At 38.7% G+C, this 17,540-nt stretch overlaps 2 protein-coding genes across 19 annotated transcripts in view; one reads left to right on the forward strand and one right to left on the reverse strand.

The window, feature by feature from the left end:
• LOC108599575 (protein alan shepard) overlaps nucleotides 1-17,540 on the reverse strand; it is a 122,957-nt gene that overhangs the window by 7,594 nt on the left and 97,823 nt on the right. For 14 of the 18 annotated variants that reach the window (XR_001915150.1, XM_017986508.1, XM_017986506.1 and 11 more), the window contains 2 exons: nucleotides 13,936-13,971; nucleotides 2,170-2,423 (listed from right to left, as the gene is read on the reverse strand). Coding sequence is in view for 17 of the 18 variants with exons in the window: in XM_017986508.1 (XP_017841997.1) it covers nucleotides 2,170-2,423; nucleotides 13,936-13,971 (290 nt within the window). In the remaining variant the exon portion in view is untranslated. Of the gene's footprint in view, nucleotides 1-2,169; nucleotides 2,424-13,935; nucleotides 13,972-15,273; nucleotides 15,888-17,540 lie in introns of those variants that run through there. The other 4 variants (XM_017986511.1, XM_017986509.1, XM_017986507.1 and 1 more) reach the window with 2 other exon arrangements.
• On the forward strand, nucleotides 336-2,128 carry LOC108599579 (angiopoietin-related protein 7). Its single transcript, XM_017986518.1, has 3 exons — nucleotides 336-654; nucleotides 709-1,601; nucleotides 1,734-2,128. The coding sequence occupies exons 1-3, from the start codon at nucleotides 556-558 to the stop codon at nucleotides 1,852-1,854; spliced, it is 1,113 nt and encodes a 370-aa protein (XP_017842007.1). The 5' UTR covers nucleotides 336-555; the 3' UTR covers nucleotides 1,855-2,128.

Consider the following 17,540-nt stretch of genomic DNA (forward strand, 5'->3'; position numbering starts at 1 on the left):
GGGGGTTGCTCCGCTCCTTGCTGAGTTGCCAATAAAAAGTGCGTACATTCTCCACATGCGTGTGTTGCGTGTTCTTTGTGGAAATGCGGCGAAGCGTGAGCAGCTTGCTCATTAGTTGCGGCATTAAAATGCTGGCAAGCTTATTCAATTGTTAATCCAATGTCAAGTGTAACAGAAATAAATATAAATATTTATCAAAAGGCTTTTATGTATAAATATATATTTATTATTATAAGCGCAAATCTTTTTACTGTTGGCATTCCTTTTATACAGAAAAGCCCCTTTTGTACTTTTGCTCAGAGCTTATCTCGTATTCTACTTTATATAAATAGTTTAAGCCCATGAATGAATGCAATGCAAAGTATGAAGCTTTTATTTATATAGAAATGTTCTCAAAAATTCTTATCACAAAGTCACACATTGCACTCAAATTAAACATAAGGCTATCAGCTTTAATTTCTGCTGAGTACCGAGCTGAGCTGAGCTATGAGTTTGATTTGAAATTCATTCAAGCTTTGCTTTTAAGCGACTACAGTTCGCTAAATCTTTTGTGCAATGAAGTTAGTCCAGAGTTTTGCTTTCAAGCTGTTTGTGGCTTTAATTCTTTTGTGCCATTTGGTCTGCTGTGAAGATATTTCAAGCGATGAGGAGCAGGTAAACCACAAATAAATACATTATACAATATATTTTATGTATATACGTTCTTAGACTTGTGGAGCTAACACACCCATTGACAAACAGTGTGGAGGCTACACATATAAGGTAATGAAACCAATATTGGTATATTTAAAGCAACTGCAAGATACTGTGAACAACAACAACATCGACACTTTGAGCACGGATAATAAGCAACTGATTGAAAAAGTGAAGGGGTTAGAACAACAACTGACAGACTTGAGAGCATCCAATGAATTTCAAAAGCAAATTATTGATCAATTTACAAGCAGTTTAGCTCTGATTAATCAGAAGACAACAAATATTGAGGATCTAAGCAAACAAATCTTAGAACTGCACTCCGCTCAGCAAGTTCAAGGCAAGACTGAAGAACTGGAGACGCGACTAACGAAATTGGAAGCTAAAGAGGAAATTGCAGTATTGCCTACAAGTTGTTTACCCTTTGGTCAGACTCCGGGTATGCATAAGATACAAGTTGCTGGTCTAAAGGCACTGGAAGTACTATGCGAAAATACGATTGCTGGTCCAGGATGGACTGTCATTCAACAAAGGATAAATGGTAAAGAGAATTTCTACAGGGATTGGAGCACTTATCGCGATGGCTTTGGTGCGTCCAACGCTGATTTCTTTCTCGGCCTTGAGCACATACATCGGCTCACTAATGAGAGACCACACGAGCTATATATCTATATGGAGAGATTCAATGGAGCAGTGATTCATGCGCACTACGACCAATTCAAAATATCAGACGAGGCCGACGGCTATCGACTACTGCGCTTGGGCAAAATGAAGGGCAATGGCAAAGCGGATTGGTTCAGAAAGCATCAAAATATGCAATTTGCCACACATGATCGGGATAATGCGATCAAGTGTGCTCAGCTATTTGACAGCGCCTGGTGGTTCGACAATAAAAAGTGTGAGGCAATGTAAGTTGAACTCTCCCAATCTCAATGTTGACAATTAACACATTTTTGATTGATAAAGTTGATGTCAACATTGACTGACTTGTCAACTAGTGAAGAGTTAGTTCAATTTAATTGAATTTTATTTATTCACAGGGATTTGAATGCTTTTTACTATGGCGCTGAGCTTAATTGCAGTGTCCACACTATGGTCGATTGTATGTCCCTGAAGACGGTCAAAATGATGATACGCCCCAAAAATTCAAATGTCAAATAAATAAATAAATGTGCAACTAAATTTATTATAATAAATTGTACAGTGAGAAGCAAAAGTATATCCATTTATTAATGAGATAATTCAAATCGAAACGAAACGATCTTTATCTTTTATTTTTAATTCATAGGGCGTTACTTTTATCTTTCTATAATATTCACAAAATGTGCTTAGAATGGAATAAGCTATGCCATAGTGGATTGGATTATTGGATTTGATTTATTTGTTTCGCTTCTGTGAATGACTTTGGCTGCTTGCCCCACTGTACTTCTATACCATAGATATTTAAATTCGATTTTTTATAATTCGATTACTTACTGTGCACACATATTCACTAGATCCTTATCAGTTGTATTCTGCTGCAGTCCGCGTATGTAGAGATTTGTCTTTGACAACTGCTCGCCGCCCTGTTGATTTTGATTCTGTACGGTGCCGTTGGGACCCATTGTGGTGTTTGTATTTGTTGTGTTACTCAAACTGGTGCTCAATGTGCCGCTCTGGGAGCCAGTGTTGGATGAGCTGCTCGAGTTTGTGTTGCTCGGTGAGGCAGCAGTTGGCACACGCTGGCCGTACTGCAAATAAAAAGAATAATAAAGTATTAGTGAGCGGAGCTAAAGATTGACAAACAATTTATGGAATGCCAACTGTCAGTCGTCAGCAAGTAAATTTACGCTTAAGTCTCCCACCAGCGCTTCCATTCGCTCGCTGTGGTAAAGAATTTTTATTGAAATTCTTGGCTCGCATTATTGAGCTTCGATTGAATGCTAGACCAAGCGCACAAATGGATCCACCTACATATGTGAATACGACTGCGCTTTTCATGCTGCTGCCGCCTCAGCTGCTGCAGTTGATGATGATGGCGCGTTTTTCACTTGAAATGCCACAGGGAAATGCACACACACACATACATTTGCATTTGAGCTCTGTATATAAAAGGGCTGCAGGATATTTGGCAACAGCAGCAGCAAACGAAGGCGTTGAAAATCTATAAAATTTGTATGCAACAAACAAAAGCTGCACACACACACACACACCCAAGTTAGTTTGCTATTGATGCTTTTATTTGGAAATTTGCCAGAAAAACAAAGCAGCGCAAAGAGAGTGAGAGAAAGTATAACAAAAGCAACATTATTTTGCGCCAGCAGCGAATGCAAATATGTATGCATAAGAATTCTGCAGAAATAAACAAAACAAAATAAGAAAAAAGCAAGCAGAGCGCACAAGAATAAGTAAAAAGATATACGCTAAGCTCAGCACACGGCGCTGACAAAAATATGCAAAAAAAAAACTAAAAAAAAAACACAAAAATCAAATGAAACATTGCCACAAAAAGGTTCAAGGGCTTAGCTGTTGCCACGCTTGTGGTTAAATTGATAGTTAAAAGAGCAATTACCACAATGACATTAAATATATGGTTTGCTATTAAATAAATTATAAATAATATTATTTTTATTGTGGCTGCTGTGGTTTGTTCGCCTAAATATTTTATTAAAATGCAACTTTAAAGCAGCTTAAATAAACAATTTTATTTTATGCTGGGCTGACAATCAAACTGAAGTCTGACGAACTAACACAGCATTCGTCTGTTTTATCAGCATACAAAAGTTATATACAAAGTACAACAAGAGAGCGCAAGAGCGCGTGTGTGTGTGGCGTATACTTAATATAAAATGAACTCAATTTTCTCACACATTGTAGCTGCTGCTGCTGCTCTTGTTATGCTCATTTGTTGTTGTTGTTGTTGTTGCTGTAACAGCGGCGTAAACATTTGCGACTGCTGATAAAATATTTGATGTACAAGTGAAAGGCAGCAGAAGAAACAGAAACAGCCCAAGAAGACGCAAAACTAAATTCCGTGTTCTCGCAGCTCTCACATTTCTTTTGCGCTTTATTGCCGCGTCTATTTTCATACAAGTAACACGCATATTTACACACACACACACACATATACACATACAGTTACACCGTTTTACTTTTTGTCTAGTCAGCATAATATTTTCTCTCCCTCTCTCTCCCTCGCACTTGTTTTCAACATAATTAAATAATAAATTCAACTGAAAATTTGTATACGCCTTGAATGTGGCGACTATTCAAGTATGTCTGCGTCTCTCTGTGTGTGTGTGTGTGCGTTGCTCATACGCCCTGTATGCCAATGAACTGTGCTTATTATGCGAAGCTAACATTATGCTACACTGCTCGAAAAATTCTTATGCAAAAAAGCGACAGAGAGTTTGTAAATATTTTTCAAAAAGCAAATATATTTTTTTTTGTTTAAATTTCAGTTGTCATAGTTTTTTAGTGTAATAAAGTAACTTAATTAGACTTAATTTATTTCTGCGTTATGTCTTAACTACATGGCGAGACAACTCACGCACACACACACACATATGTGTGTTCACATGTGTGTCACACACTTCCAAAATTCGCTCGAGCGTCGCGTTGGCTGCGCCGTTTAGCACAAGAAGAAAAAATTTCTTTCTTTTGCAAAAATTGCGTCATTTGCAAAAAATTTCACGCCGGCAACAAAATATGCAAAAACTCGCTCTCGCTCTCGCTCTCACTCTCTCTTACACTCTCTTTCTATCTCTGACTTTTTTCTAGTTGCCCACTTTAAACGAAATTTTGTTTGCGTCTGACGTTTCATTAACCTTTTGTTTTGTTTTTTGTTTATGCACATTACAAGCAATAAATGCTTTTAATTTGTTTATTTATGGCTGCAGACTCATTTTTTGACTTTATATATGAGCTTAGCCTAAGAATTTAATGGCATAAGCTTAACATTTCGACTGCCAAAAGTATTTTAGTAATGATTATGATCGTGATGGCATCGCTATATACTATATAGCTCACACTAACGGTTGCCACGCACGCAAAGAGCTTCGACGCGCAGCTTTAAGCAGCGAGTAACTTGAATAAATGTTTAGCTTTAATATTGATAAATCAGTTCTGCTTGCATATTAATGCTTCCTGCTCTCCAAGTAACAAATCAAGTATTTATATATATATATATATATATATGGTCAGTCGCTGGTCCAGTTTGCATTTGACACGTTGTGTGTTGTGCATTTGTGTGTGTGTGTGTGTGGCATGCGGCATGTGGCATGTTTGCAGTCACGTGCCAAAAATGCCTCAAGCTTTTGAAAAAATAATAATAATAATAATATCGCAAGTAGAAATGGACTTGTTGTGTTTTGTGATTTATGATTTGATATTTTGTTTCCGTTTCGCTTGCAGCGCTCATATGCCAAGTGAAGTTCCCTACCCAAAGGAACTCAACACTTGTCAACAATTAGCTAGAGAGCAACTTGCGCGAGAAAGAGAGAGAGAGAGAGCGAAATGCACGAAAGAGTGCAAGGGAGCAAAGTCGCAAGTCGCATTGCACACTTGGCCATAAATCCACTCAATCACGATTAGTGACAGTTATTATTTGCTTTAAGCACTTGCAACTTGTCACAACCCTTGCCTGAGAAATTATACCAAAGCTAAAGACGCCAACTAAAGCTGAAACAACAGCTTTAAAGCTCAGCGCGTGAGTGAAGAGAGAGACAGAGACAGAAACATAAGGCGAAGAATCATCAAATCAAGGAGCAGCAGCAGCAGCCAAAGCAGCAAGTCAAGCTAAATCCGGCACGCTTCAACTTTTCGCATTCGACTTGATTGCGATTATTTTATTTATATTTCTTTTTCGGCTCTCTGGGCTGTTTCTGTGTGTGCATAAAAAATGCCGCTCACGTGACTTATATAAATTAAATGCGTTTGTATTTGTGCCTCTGTGTGTGTGTGTGTGTGTGTGTGTGTGTGTGTAAAGAAGGAAGTTGAAGCAATAAGCACGCAGTACGCTGATAGATAGAGAAAGCCAGCTTACCTTCCTCGAGGGCTGACAGGAAATCTTGGCAGCTCTGATAACACGAGCGAACGGACTGATACTAACACTGGGAGTTTAACCATGAATTTGCCATTGGCAAAAAGCGCATAATTGACGCAAGTCATGTGCAAATTGGGGCTGGGGGAGGGTTGGAGCTGATTGCTCTGCGCGTGGGCACATGAATTTCGGATTATTAGCGCCATGACGCAGCAGCAGCAGCGGCAGCTAAGGGTGGGATTTGATCCACGCTGCGTATGCGTTATTTTTACAACAACAGCCAACAAATTGAAATAGCTATCAAATATTTGCATGTCAGCCGCCATCAATAAGCAAAAATGGGTAGCTGACATTTTTCAAAGCCATGCGCTCTCTCTTTTAATTTTGTAATTCAAATTGTAAATTTTCTTTGACATCAAATTATTTATAAACAAATACGCTTATCGAAGAGCAAAATTTTGGACAGTGCATTGAACTTGACCTTGTATTCGCGCCTTGACATTCAATGTCTTCAACTCTTTGGGCTTTGATTGATAAGATTTGCTAATCTTTTATTAATAAACACAACCGACACATTAAATGTTTCATACAACTTACAATACTCGAAAGCTCAATCGCTTTTGTTTGTTAATTTGATTTATTGACGCTTACCTGCAAAGATACAGAAAGATGAAATATAAATTAGCAACAGTTTTTAAAATATATATTTTTAAGCTTAGTGCACACACAATTTGGCAGCATAAATTATTTAATTATAACATGTTCTCGACATCTGCACACGCATTGCTTTCACTCAAATTAATTGCAAAACAGTCGCCGACATTATTTATTTATATTTTAAATACATATTTTTTTTATTGTGCCAAATTCCAAACATTCGTGCGCTATTTTTAGCGCAATTGTGCAGAAAAAATAAAAATGCGTTTAAAGCAAAAGCATATATTTATATATATATACATCTGTATGTGTGTGTGTGTATAAATTCAATTAATTTACCACTCTGTGTGTTCAAATGAAAACAATTGTGCTTATTATGGTAAATTTATTTTTCATACTTTATTGTTTATTTATTATTAAATATTTCAAATATTTATTTATGAGAGTTTCTCGCTTACAAACAGAAAAAAAAATTATATAAATATAGACATAGCTCGGCAAACTTTTTGCAACCCTTGAAACAAAATTTACATATTTTATGAGTGAATTTTTTACTTGGAATTACTTGGAAAAAAGTAAAAACACACCCTGCCTAATCAACAGCTGATTGCCCAAAGGGTTTCTAAAATGGCTGCCAATTGTATTTGTTTTGGGCCCACTACGTGTCTTAACCCTAGACGGCCCGCCCGCCCAATCAAACCAAACTTTTGCGCTTAAATCACAGCACTTGAGCCATATAGAAAGCAAAAGTAACTTAACTGAGCGTAGGCGGCATCTGTAGTGGGGCTTGTGGCATTTAAATTCGAGAGAGAGAGAGAGAGAGAGAGAGAGAGAGATACAGTTACACTTGACGAGCGGAAACAGCTGCGTACGGTCGACTACTTGGCAAGTACTTGAACTTGCCGTGATACGCAAATATGTGGCATTTATAAATATGTTGCAAGGGAGGAGGGAGAGGGAGGGAGGACACTGAGCCACTTGGCGACTGTCGCCAGCAATAAAATGCAATAATTTTTATTGAATTAAAGACGATAACTCAATTGAGTGGGCGACCGACTCTTGCAGAAAATACAAAATAACAACAACTGCATGAAAAGCATAAAGCGGGGGAAAATACAGAAAGTGGGAGAGTGGGAGAGAGAGTGGCAGCAGATAATAATGCGCGATGAGTCAAGAGAGTGTCTACAAAGGAAAGAACTGGGCGCGGCGCAAGGCGAATCAAGTCGAGAAGCTATTGAACCCAACTGTTGTCGACTATGTCTGGCTGCCTTAGCTAAAAGCAGAAGCGACTGCGAGTACGAGTGGGTGCGTGACCGTGACAAGGTTGACTGACTCGCATGTCCCCGTGGGAGCTAACCCCACAGCAAAATGTAAATAAAAATAAATACACAAAAGAATTCAAATTCAAATTGTGTTTACTGAATTTACGTGCGTCTATATCTGTAAATTCTATAATCTTTAATCAGTTGAATTTATGGCTTGGACTAATAATAACTCGCGTATATAAATTAACTTGTATGTCAACAAAACGTTAACGATAAATTTCCTAATAATCACTTAACTGTTAATTGCCTTTCTCTCTCTCTCTCTCTCTTCTGCACTCAACCTCTCTATCAATGTAATAAATATTGCTCATGTTTTTATCTGTGATTTTTCGTCCAACATAATTTATAGATAACAAACTAAAGTATGAGAGATAAACATAGAACAATGCAACAGAGAAGGCAACACACAATGAGAATGAGTGAGAGCGAACATCGAATTGTTGCTGAAACACTAAAAACATTTTAGTGCGATTAGTTGCCAATGCTGCGGGGAGAGACATAGAGAGAGAGGGAGAGGGAGAGAGCGTACGCGAATTTCATACGAAATTCCACAACTTTCGATGGGAACTTTGTGGGTGGCGGGCGGCAGCTTGAGGGGTTGACTGGCTAACAGGTAACAGGTTTGTTGTTCAGCCCAGCTTGAGACCACTCTGTGTATTGTTGTGATGTGTGTGTGGCATCAAGGGAGGGCAACAACAGCCAGCAAAATGCACATAAATAAGATTTTAATTGAAGCTTTTAGCAGGAAATGGAATATTAATAGATAAAGAGTGCGCGGGAGAGAGCAGAGCAGAGCAGAGAAGAGAAGAAAAGCGAGCGCAACTGATGAGCGCTGCTGCTGCTGCTGATATAACTGATTGGCCTGCTCTGCTATCCTTTAGTCCTTTTACTCTATCCCAATCAAAGGTCAGATGCAGCTTCAGCTTCGGCTTCCGCTTCAGCTGCAAGCAACGCTGCTGACATTTGCATTTTTTAATATCCCCCGTGTTGATGAGTTGGATTAATTAGCTAAGAGCCTAGGCGAATGCGAAAGAGAGCGACGCCTCCTCCCATTAGTCGGCCCAGGTATCAATCTATGTCTCGGCGTTGGCAGCCATAATTGAGCATGTCCAATTATCAAGTCATTTCGCTAGCATTCCCCTTAAAAGGTTAAGAGCTCCTGATTGGCAGCCAATTAGTAAATTGTGTTTGCGAGTGCCAGAGAGTCCATGGGCCTGAGAATGAGCTGGCTTAAAGTACAAGAGCACACACACTTTGATTTTTATGAGGAAGCAGAAAGTTTTGCTTTGTGCGTAATTGAATTACCAAAGCTTATCGATAGTATCGATAGTTTTATGCAAGTGCAATTCAAATTTAACGCACATTAAATTTAAAGAGCTTGTTAGTAATTTGTATGACTTTGAATTTGTATTCCCAAATTTTATCAATAGCATTGAACAATTGCATTAAAAACTCAAATTTACCGCACGAATTGGAATTCAATTTAAAGAGCTCCTATAAGTGGTTGCATTTTCTTTTGTATTCCAGTTAATTGTATAACTTTAATTACAAGTGAATGCAATTAATGCATGTGTACTAAAACAATTGACAATCTTTTAATCTGTGTGTGCTAGTCAAACCCCCAACTAGCTCTACAACTAATTTGTTATAATTACGTCAACTCAGCCAGCCCCTCTCTCTCTCTCTCTCTCTCTCTCTCTGTCTCTCTGTTGCTCTCTCAATGGCCATAAAAATGGTGAATGTCATGTTTGGGGGGGCAGAGCCAGGTGATTAGCAGAGGGTTCCGTTTAGTTTCGTTTCGTTACGTTACGTTACGCTTTGACCCACAGAGCTGATGATGATGATATATGGCAAACACTTATTACATATGAGAGCGAGACAGAGAGCAGCACTCACTCACGATATATATATATAGATATATATCCGCATATGCATGTTGATATATGACGCGTGATATTTAACAACGTTGCCACATTAGCAATGAACACTAATCACGGCGCAAAGAATATTTTTGCTGCAAAGTGCAAATAATTTATGTGACATTAGGGCTAAAGAAATATGATAAATAAATCAAATAAAGCGGCAGAACGTGCTGAGGCCAAATAGAGAGAATTACAGTTAGAATTTAGCTGGCTTTAATTAGAGACGGCGTGTAAATTAAATATTTCAAAGAGAGACCAAGAATTTTATAATTATAATTTCTTCACGGCTTTTCTCTCTCTCTCTCTCTCATACTTGAAATTTTTGCTATGCACTGCTTGGCAGCGTGTGTGCTTGAATAATGAATGAAACCAGCGTTGAATGACTCGCACACACAGTTACACACACATACACATACATGCGTGCAGAGCGGAAGTAACACTTAACTGATAGACATGGAGCCCATAGAGTAGCAGAGGCAAGAGGAAGAGCGGCGAGCAAGCGGGTGGGGTAGCTTTTAGGGCACTCAACACACACACACATACATCACACTTAACACACACACACACACACAGACATTGTCAGCAGCTTTGGCAAATTGACAAAAGACAACACGTTGGGCTCTGGCAACAACAATAAAGTAACAGTAGCCTCTTAAATACACACACACACACACACGCATACATTAGGCCACTCTGCCCTCCCCCCGTTCTGACTCTTGTGTTAGCATGAAAATGCGGGTATTTAAATTTAATTTGCAAGCTGAAAAAAAAATATATATGAATGTATGAAAATAAAAGAAGAAAACAAACGCTTTTCTTTTGACACATGCCCATATGTATGTATTAGTGTGTGTGTGTGTGTGTGCGTGTCACACCTATCTCTGAGTCTGTGTCAGTCTCAGTCGCCCGCTCTCTCTTCAATCAACATACTATAACGTCCAACTCCAAAGTTATTTGAAAGCCCGTCAAGTCAAGCACACAGACATAAAATAAACCCAAAAAATGTTGCTGGCTCACACACACACAGAGACACTCTGGGCTTCTAAGTGGTTTTCTTGGCCAGCCGCAGCTCAGTGGGTGAGCAGCAGCAAATTAGAAAAGTGGTTTGGGGGCTATGGGAAACTCGAGCTATGTTAATGCGAAAAATAAGTTTACACACGAGCTAATGTGCAACATTAGCAGCAGCAGCAGCAGCTTGAAATGCCTTAACCTTTAAGCTCATTGATGCCAAAATAAGCAACTTTAGCATGAGCTGTGGCCAGTTAGCTTAAAGCCATAAAAACAATTAGACAAATGCATAGCAAGTCATTGCAGCAGCCATAAAACCAACATAAAATGCATGCCCCAAACCAAAAGGGCCTTATCACTCATACGCCGCATGTGCCGCATGAGCCAAACAAATGCGTCCCCAGCGCATAGAAAGAGTCGAAACAGACGCCTACGTTAATTGCAACCACAACAACAGCAACAGCAACTATGACAAACTAAAGCCACAAGCGTAATCTAACACATGTGACCTGACTCTCTCTCTCTCTCACTATCTCTCTGTCTCTCTGTCTACAGCTTTTCTTGCTGTGTTGTTTTAAAATGAAAAAACTCAACAGCTGCAAATAAATTGACCTGTACTAAGTTTTTCTTTGCGTAACTTCTCGTTGCTTGCAGCTGCGTGGGCACTTAAGCTCTTGTGCCACAACAACAAGCCAAGAGGCAGTGGCAGGGGCAGGTGTGAAAGGGCAACAAAGAGTGTCATAAAAAAAAAAACACCTGCAAGCAAAAGCAGAGACTAGAGAGACTCAAAATGAATCATGCTAAGCCGTAAGCTCTTTAATGTAAGCTGTTAAAACTGTAAACAAATAAAATTAACTTTATGATAAGTTTCCTATTACGCACACACACACAGACACACACACATACAGGCACATACATATTTAATCAGTTTTTCTGCTGCAACTTGTTGCTAAACATTTTTGCGCAAATATTGCCAACTCGCTGTAATTCCACAAAGCTGAATCATTAGCCATTACCCCTATTCCTATCAGAAGTCTGCGTCACTTGATCGTGTCGATATTGTTGGAGATGCCGGTGCCTGGTCGTTGCTGTTGTTGTCCCTCCATGTTTGTTGATTATTCAGTTTCAATTTAACGTAATATATGCCTCGATGACAAACTGAACTGAGCGCACACTTCTATATACATTTCTATGTATGAAAACAGTTGACATAATTTTTAAGTTCAGCTGTTGTTGTCGCAATTTTACTGATAAGCAATGTCTGACTCTCTCTCTCTCTCTCTCTCTCTCTCTCTCTCTCTGGTAACAGTCATAGCTTGGCACACACACACACACACAGCTTGTGTGGAAACTAGTTATCGTGTCTGCTGACTGCCTTATTTGCTATTATTTTTAGTTTTCTCTGTTGTTTTTATTGTTGCTGAACGTGCCGCATAGCTACAATAGAATTGTATTTGCTGATTAGAAATTGCCACAGTCGCTCGCTTGGTTTGCAAGTTCAATTCTGGGAAATCACCATTATGTATTATTATTTTAGTTTAGTTAAAATTCATAGTTAGAGCACTGCAAAGTTTTTTGTTTCTGCTTTTATCTTAAATTATGCTTAATCTAATCTTGCGCTTTTTGTTCAACATATGTATACAACTAAATTTGATATTTTATTTTGTTAACAAAGCGAGGACAGCACAATGAAGTTATCTAAATAATTTTAGCACTAACATTTGATATTTAAACCATGGCCAAGACCCTTTTCAATTAGTTGCAAATATTGGATTTCAAATTTTTGGAAGACCTTTTGTTATATCTGAGAGAGGCAAAAACTAAAGAGGAAAAGCTCGTTTGGCTTTTCTTTATTTGCTGGCAATACGTGTGTGAGTTCTGTTCAATATTCAGACACCCACACACTCACACACACACACACACACACACACATACGTATGCATGTTTTATATTTATTTTCTTGTTGGATTTGCATTTTTAAGCACGTACTACGCAAACAACAGCAACAACAAACAGGCGCCATTTTCAATGCGCTGTTATGGTCGCTCGCTCTCTCGAGCTGTGTGTGTGTCTGTGTTACAACTTTTGCTAACAAATTGTTATATATCCTGTGGCAAGTCCAGGAAGTTGCCGCCTCACGCAAATAAGAAAAAGAAAAGGTAACACACGCTGCCAAAAATAAATACAAGTACACAGCTGTGTGTGTGTGTGTGTGTGTGTGTATATGTAAATCAAAAATTGCGCACCGAACATAAAAGCAACGGTCAGGATATAAAAAAACCTGAATAAAAACCAAAGCGTTAAAAGAAGATAAACCAAGACGGAAAGCCAAGCTGCCTTTGAATTTATTTATGCACATAGCGCGACTTTTTGAATGCTCTTTAAAAACATATTTAATAAATTCTATATATTTTTATATATATTGATGAAACAACATTAAAGTGGCTGCTGCTTATCAAAAGCGTATTTGCAATTCGTACACGTTTAGAAGTTTTTATATTTCTTAGGACTTTTTACAGCTTTTACTTTGTTACCGAAAATAAGACAAAGGCGTTTGCCCTTAAGGGAGGTTGCTCTGCTTGCTTTTATTGTTGTGCGAGTGCGAGTGAGATGGAAAACATTATAAATTCAGACGTAGCAACAAAAGGGTGCAATGACTGCAACTTTAGTTGCGTTTCGCCCAGAGAAAGTTGAGCACCTCCCCCCTCTGCCACCTGCTTTACATGCTAAGCAATTTTTTTGGCCAAGGGTTGCGAATACTACTAAACAATAAAATGTACAACTAGATTGTAGAACAAGTAGAAGCGGCGGCAGTGACGCGATACCGAAATAATCGCGTGAATAACAAACAAAAAACACAAAAAAAAAAAAATGAAATGAAATGAAACGAAAGAGAAGAGTTAACCTTGGACTTCAGCAACAACAAAAAAAAAAAAGAGCAAGGGGGCCAAGAGGGTGTTAAGCTAATCAGTTGCTGCATGTCACGCTGTTTGCTCTCCCGCTCTCTCTTTCTCTGTTTGTCTCTCGCTCGCTCGACTGCCGCAGTGCGATATCTAGTCTGTGCTGGCAAACACAGAACTTATACACAAATACATTCATACATATCTCTATGTATACACACACACACACATACATATGCAGAGTCTGGTTTAGTGCACTCTTTGGTTTGACTAATCAGTAACGTTTGTGCTATGAGCTCATAATAACTTTTTGTTGAATTTATAATTTCATTTCATGTTATTTTTATAGATGTCGAATGGTATTTGCCAGATTTTTGCAATTCTTTCGTTTCTAAATACTTAGTACTAACCTCAAAAGTGCTGAGCTGATTAACCCACTGGTAAGCCTAGAAATGCAAATTGTATAGAGTAAGTGAAAGACATACAGAGAGAGAGAGAGAGAGTGAGAGAGAAAGACTACAAAATCCAAAAATATAAGAAATTAAGTTTTAAGCTCAATCGCGGTACACGCGCACGCACAAAAAATCAGCTGATTAGCTAAAGCAAAAAAAAATACTGTCCCAATAGCATTTCAACAAATGCCGCTAATCAAAAAAAAACATCTATGCTGCCATCTCTTTCACTCATTCAGGCATTGTCTTATTTTTGACGCTTGGCATTTGACAAACAGTTAAAGCCGCAATTAAGAAACTACAAACAAAAAGAGAACTAAACTAAAAGCAGCTTAGCAAATAAAATGAAAATTGCAAAAACACACACACACACTAATACACTAAAGCTGTGGCAAAATAAGTAAAAAGCATAAAACAAAAGCAATAAATTTTATACAAATGTATTTCGGCAAAATTTTTGTTTTCTTTATTACGCTTGCTGCTGTTGTTGTTGTTGTGTGGCAGACATTGAACTTTATTATGGCCGCCGCCAGCGAATTTGGGTGTGTGGGCGCAAATGCAAAAGAGCGTAGCGAACAACAATAACAACTATGCATGAGCAAAAAAAAAATAGCATAAAAAGACAATTGAGAGCGGCACACGCACATCAAATAGTTGAGCTCATATATTTTTCTAGTGTCTTTGCAAAAACACACGCATTGGGCTTAGCTTGGGGTGGAGGGGAGTCTGTGGGGCGCAGCGAGGGTTGTCTTTGTACTTAAAGCTAGAGCCCTTTAGGCGCAATATAAAGAAATTGCTTTTATTTACTTTGTTTGCTTTTATTTGTGTTTGACAGCTGCTGGATAGGCCGTCAGGTTTGTCTTTGCTTTTTGCCGCTGTGGCTGCTGCTGCTTCTTCACTTTTTCTATTGCACACTCACACACACAGGCAGAGACACACACACGCGAGAGCGAGATTACTTTTTTTTTTTGCACACACAGCTGCCCGTATGCGGCGTACAAAGCTTTCGGCTGTTTACAAACTTTTGCCTTTTGCGTTTGCTTTTGGCAGAGAGCGGCAAACGCTGAGACGTGAAGAAGCTTTAACTATTTTTCTTGACTTTGCTTGCTTTGTTTTTCAGACTTTTATTATTTTCTCGTTTTTGGCTGCTGTGCATTAAAAATTATGTGCGTATGTATGTATGAGTATTTTTTTGCACACCGCTTTAATAACTTTCTATTGCTATTTTTATACTATACGTATTTATTTGCAAACATATGTACACACAAACACAATGACAAGACAAGTTATACGTACGTTGTTGTTGTTGCTGCTGCTGAGATAACAAATCAAGCGCTAGATCCACTCCACACAAACGATATTAATAATTCCACAAAACCTTTTAACTTTGCGCTAAAATGTATAATTTTTGCAATACGGATGACGACGTCAGCTTTAAGTTTAAGCACAAGCACAAACACACAAATACACACACAGTTAAGCAGCGGCGAATGACAGAGAGAGAGCGAGAGACGGCAAAACACAGTTTGGCAAGCGCTTTAGTTATTATTATTTCTTTTTTTTTGCTTTATATGCGAATGTGTGTATATATTTAATTTAATTTTGTCGGCCGCGCAATGAAAACAAACGAATCACAAATTGTAAATCGAAATTGCACAGTGACACTGACAGTCGGTATTATTATTTTGTTAGTTTCAGTTCCAGACCAGCTGATCACAATAAATATCAAAAATGCTATATGAAATTTAATTTCTTTGCTTGTAGCTGAAAGAAAGCACGCGCACAAAACAATCAACGAACACCATATAAATATAATTTAGAAATTTTCAACGAACAAATTAAAGTGGCATAGGAAAATTGTCAAAACAAATATGCCGACTTTCTTCAGTTACTTTTGAGAATCACCCGCACCCGCGTACACACGACCTTTCGGCTACAAAACAGAATTCAAAATAGTATAAGATTTCTGTTCAAGTATAAGCACAAGTATAAGGTGCGAGTGAGCAGAGGCGAAGTTCGAACACTGTTAGAGCGAGAGATCTGACACAGATCAGACAAAATTTGTGTGCAAGCAGTGCAGCAATAGCTTTTGGAATTGGCTAGAATGAGAGGCGATTATGCTTCAAACATGTTGGTGCTTGTATGAGCAGTCGCTCATTTGTTGTAACTCTCTCTTGACTTTCACCGCTCTTATCCAAACAGACCCAGTGACGGACTGCTAAACAAGTACCGGCATTACATTTGCCGCGACTGTTATGGCTTTCTTGCTATACTTCTCTCCATTCTGTAATGTATGTTTGCGCCACTGGGCCAACTCAGTGTCTGTTATTGTTATCCAGTTTTATCCGTGGGCGGTTTGTGAGTAATGTATGAATAACATAAAATGTAAACGCTTTGCTGATAACGAATTGGAATTTTTGCTTGAATTATAATTGGATTAATAGCCCGCTTGAGTTGATAATAATGACATGAGGAAATTCTTAAAATATGCTTTTACAATTTGTCGATGCGACAAACAGCTGTGAGCCAAATTTCTTAACAGTGCCGGCTTCTCGCTCCCACTGACTGCCCATTCATAGGCGGCGAGGGTGTTTTTGTGTTTTTATCGCTCAGCGCCAAAGTCAGAGAGCTCCAAAGACAGCAAAAAGCAAAAGTGTGAGAGCGCGAGGGAGTTGCGTTGACGTCAACGCCGTTGTTGTCTGACTCAACCGCAGTAGCAGAGCCATTGTTGTTTTTGCTTTTGTCGCCGCTGCGCTGCCGCCGCCGCCGCCGCCACCACCCAAAAGAGAAAAACAGTAACATAGTAAATTTGCACAGTGGAGCAAGAATTGAGCATATTGTGGCAATTATTACTTCATTCATCAATTTTGCAGCCGCTCTCACATTCGCGTGTAAAATGGCGATAATTGCCGTCGTCGGCTGGCTGGCGTCATTTTTGTCATGATTTCAGCCCACCTTCTGCTCTCCCATCCCATTCGTGTGTTTGATTTTCGACAAAAAGCAAAAAGCAGCAATAACAAGCGCCTCAACTCGAAACAAGTGGTTTCTTGGCATTTGGCGCAGTGAACGGCGCTGCGCGTGAGAAACAAATTTGAAGCACTCGTCGTCGTTTTGGCTCCCACAGATTGGCAGCAGCGCCCATCTCATCTCAACTCGGACACAATTTTTTATAATTTATATTTGCTGCTTTTGTTGTTGTTGTTGTTGTTGTTGTTGGCCATCAGCTGGCGGCGCCTAACGTTGACGTTGCCAATTTTTGCGTATACTATTTTTGCCGTTATTCGTACTTTGTATGCTTGCAGCTCGTAAACATAAATCATTAAACAAAAATAATGATGCTTGTTTCTTATTGTTGTTAAACTATAGACTTGAAAATAGTTGCAAGCAAGTCCGAGACATCGCGGCTTATGACTATTAGGTTGAATTTATTATAATGTGGGGCATCAAATTTTATTTAGAAAGTATAACAATTTCAATAGAAAATCAAACGATTATTCGTCACGAAGAGTGCAAAAACAAAAAAGAAAACCTGTTCCCAAGAGTATTCTGGTAATTTCCAGCGA

Source organism: Drosophila busckii, chromosome 3L (assembly GCF_011750605.1).
Source record: "Drosophila busckii strain San Diego stock center, stock number 13000-0081.31 chromosome 3L, ASM1175060v1, whole genome shotgun sequence".
Lineage (NCBI taxonomy): Eukaryota > Metazoa > Arthropoda > Insecta > Diptera > Drosophilidae > Drosophila > Drosophila busckii.

Coding starts and splice junctions, on each gene's coding strand:
- LOC108599579 (XM_017986518.1), top strand. CDS start 556: ATGAAGTTAGTCCAGAGTTTTGCTTTCAAGCTGTTTGTGGCTTTAATT. Junction 655..708: donor TTTCAAGCGATGAGGAGCAG/GTAAACCACAAA, acceptor ATACGTTCTTAG/ACTTGTGGAGCTAACACACC. Junction 1,602..1,733: donor AATAAAAAGTGTGAGGCAAT/GTAAGTTGAACT, acceptor ATTTATTCACAG/GGATTTGAATGCTTTTTACT.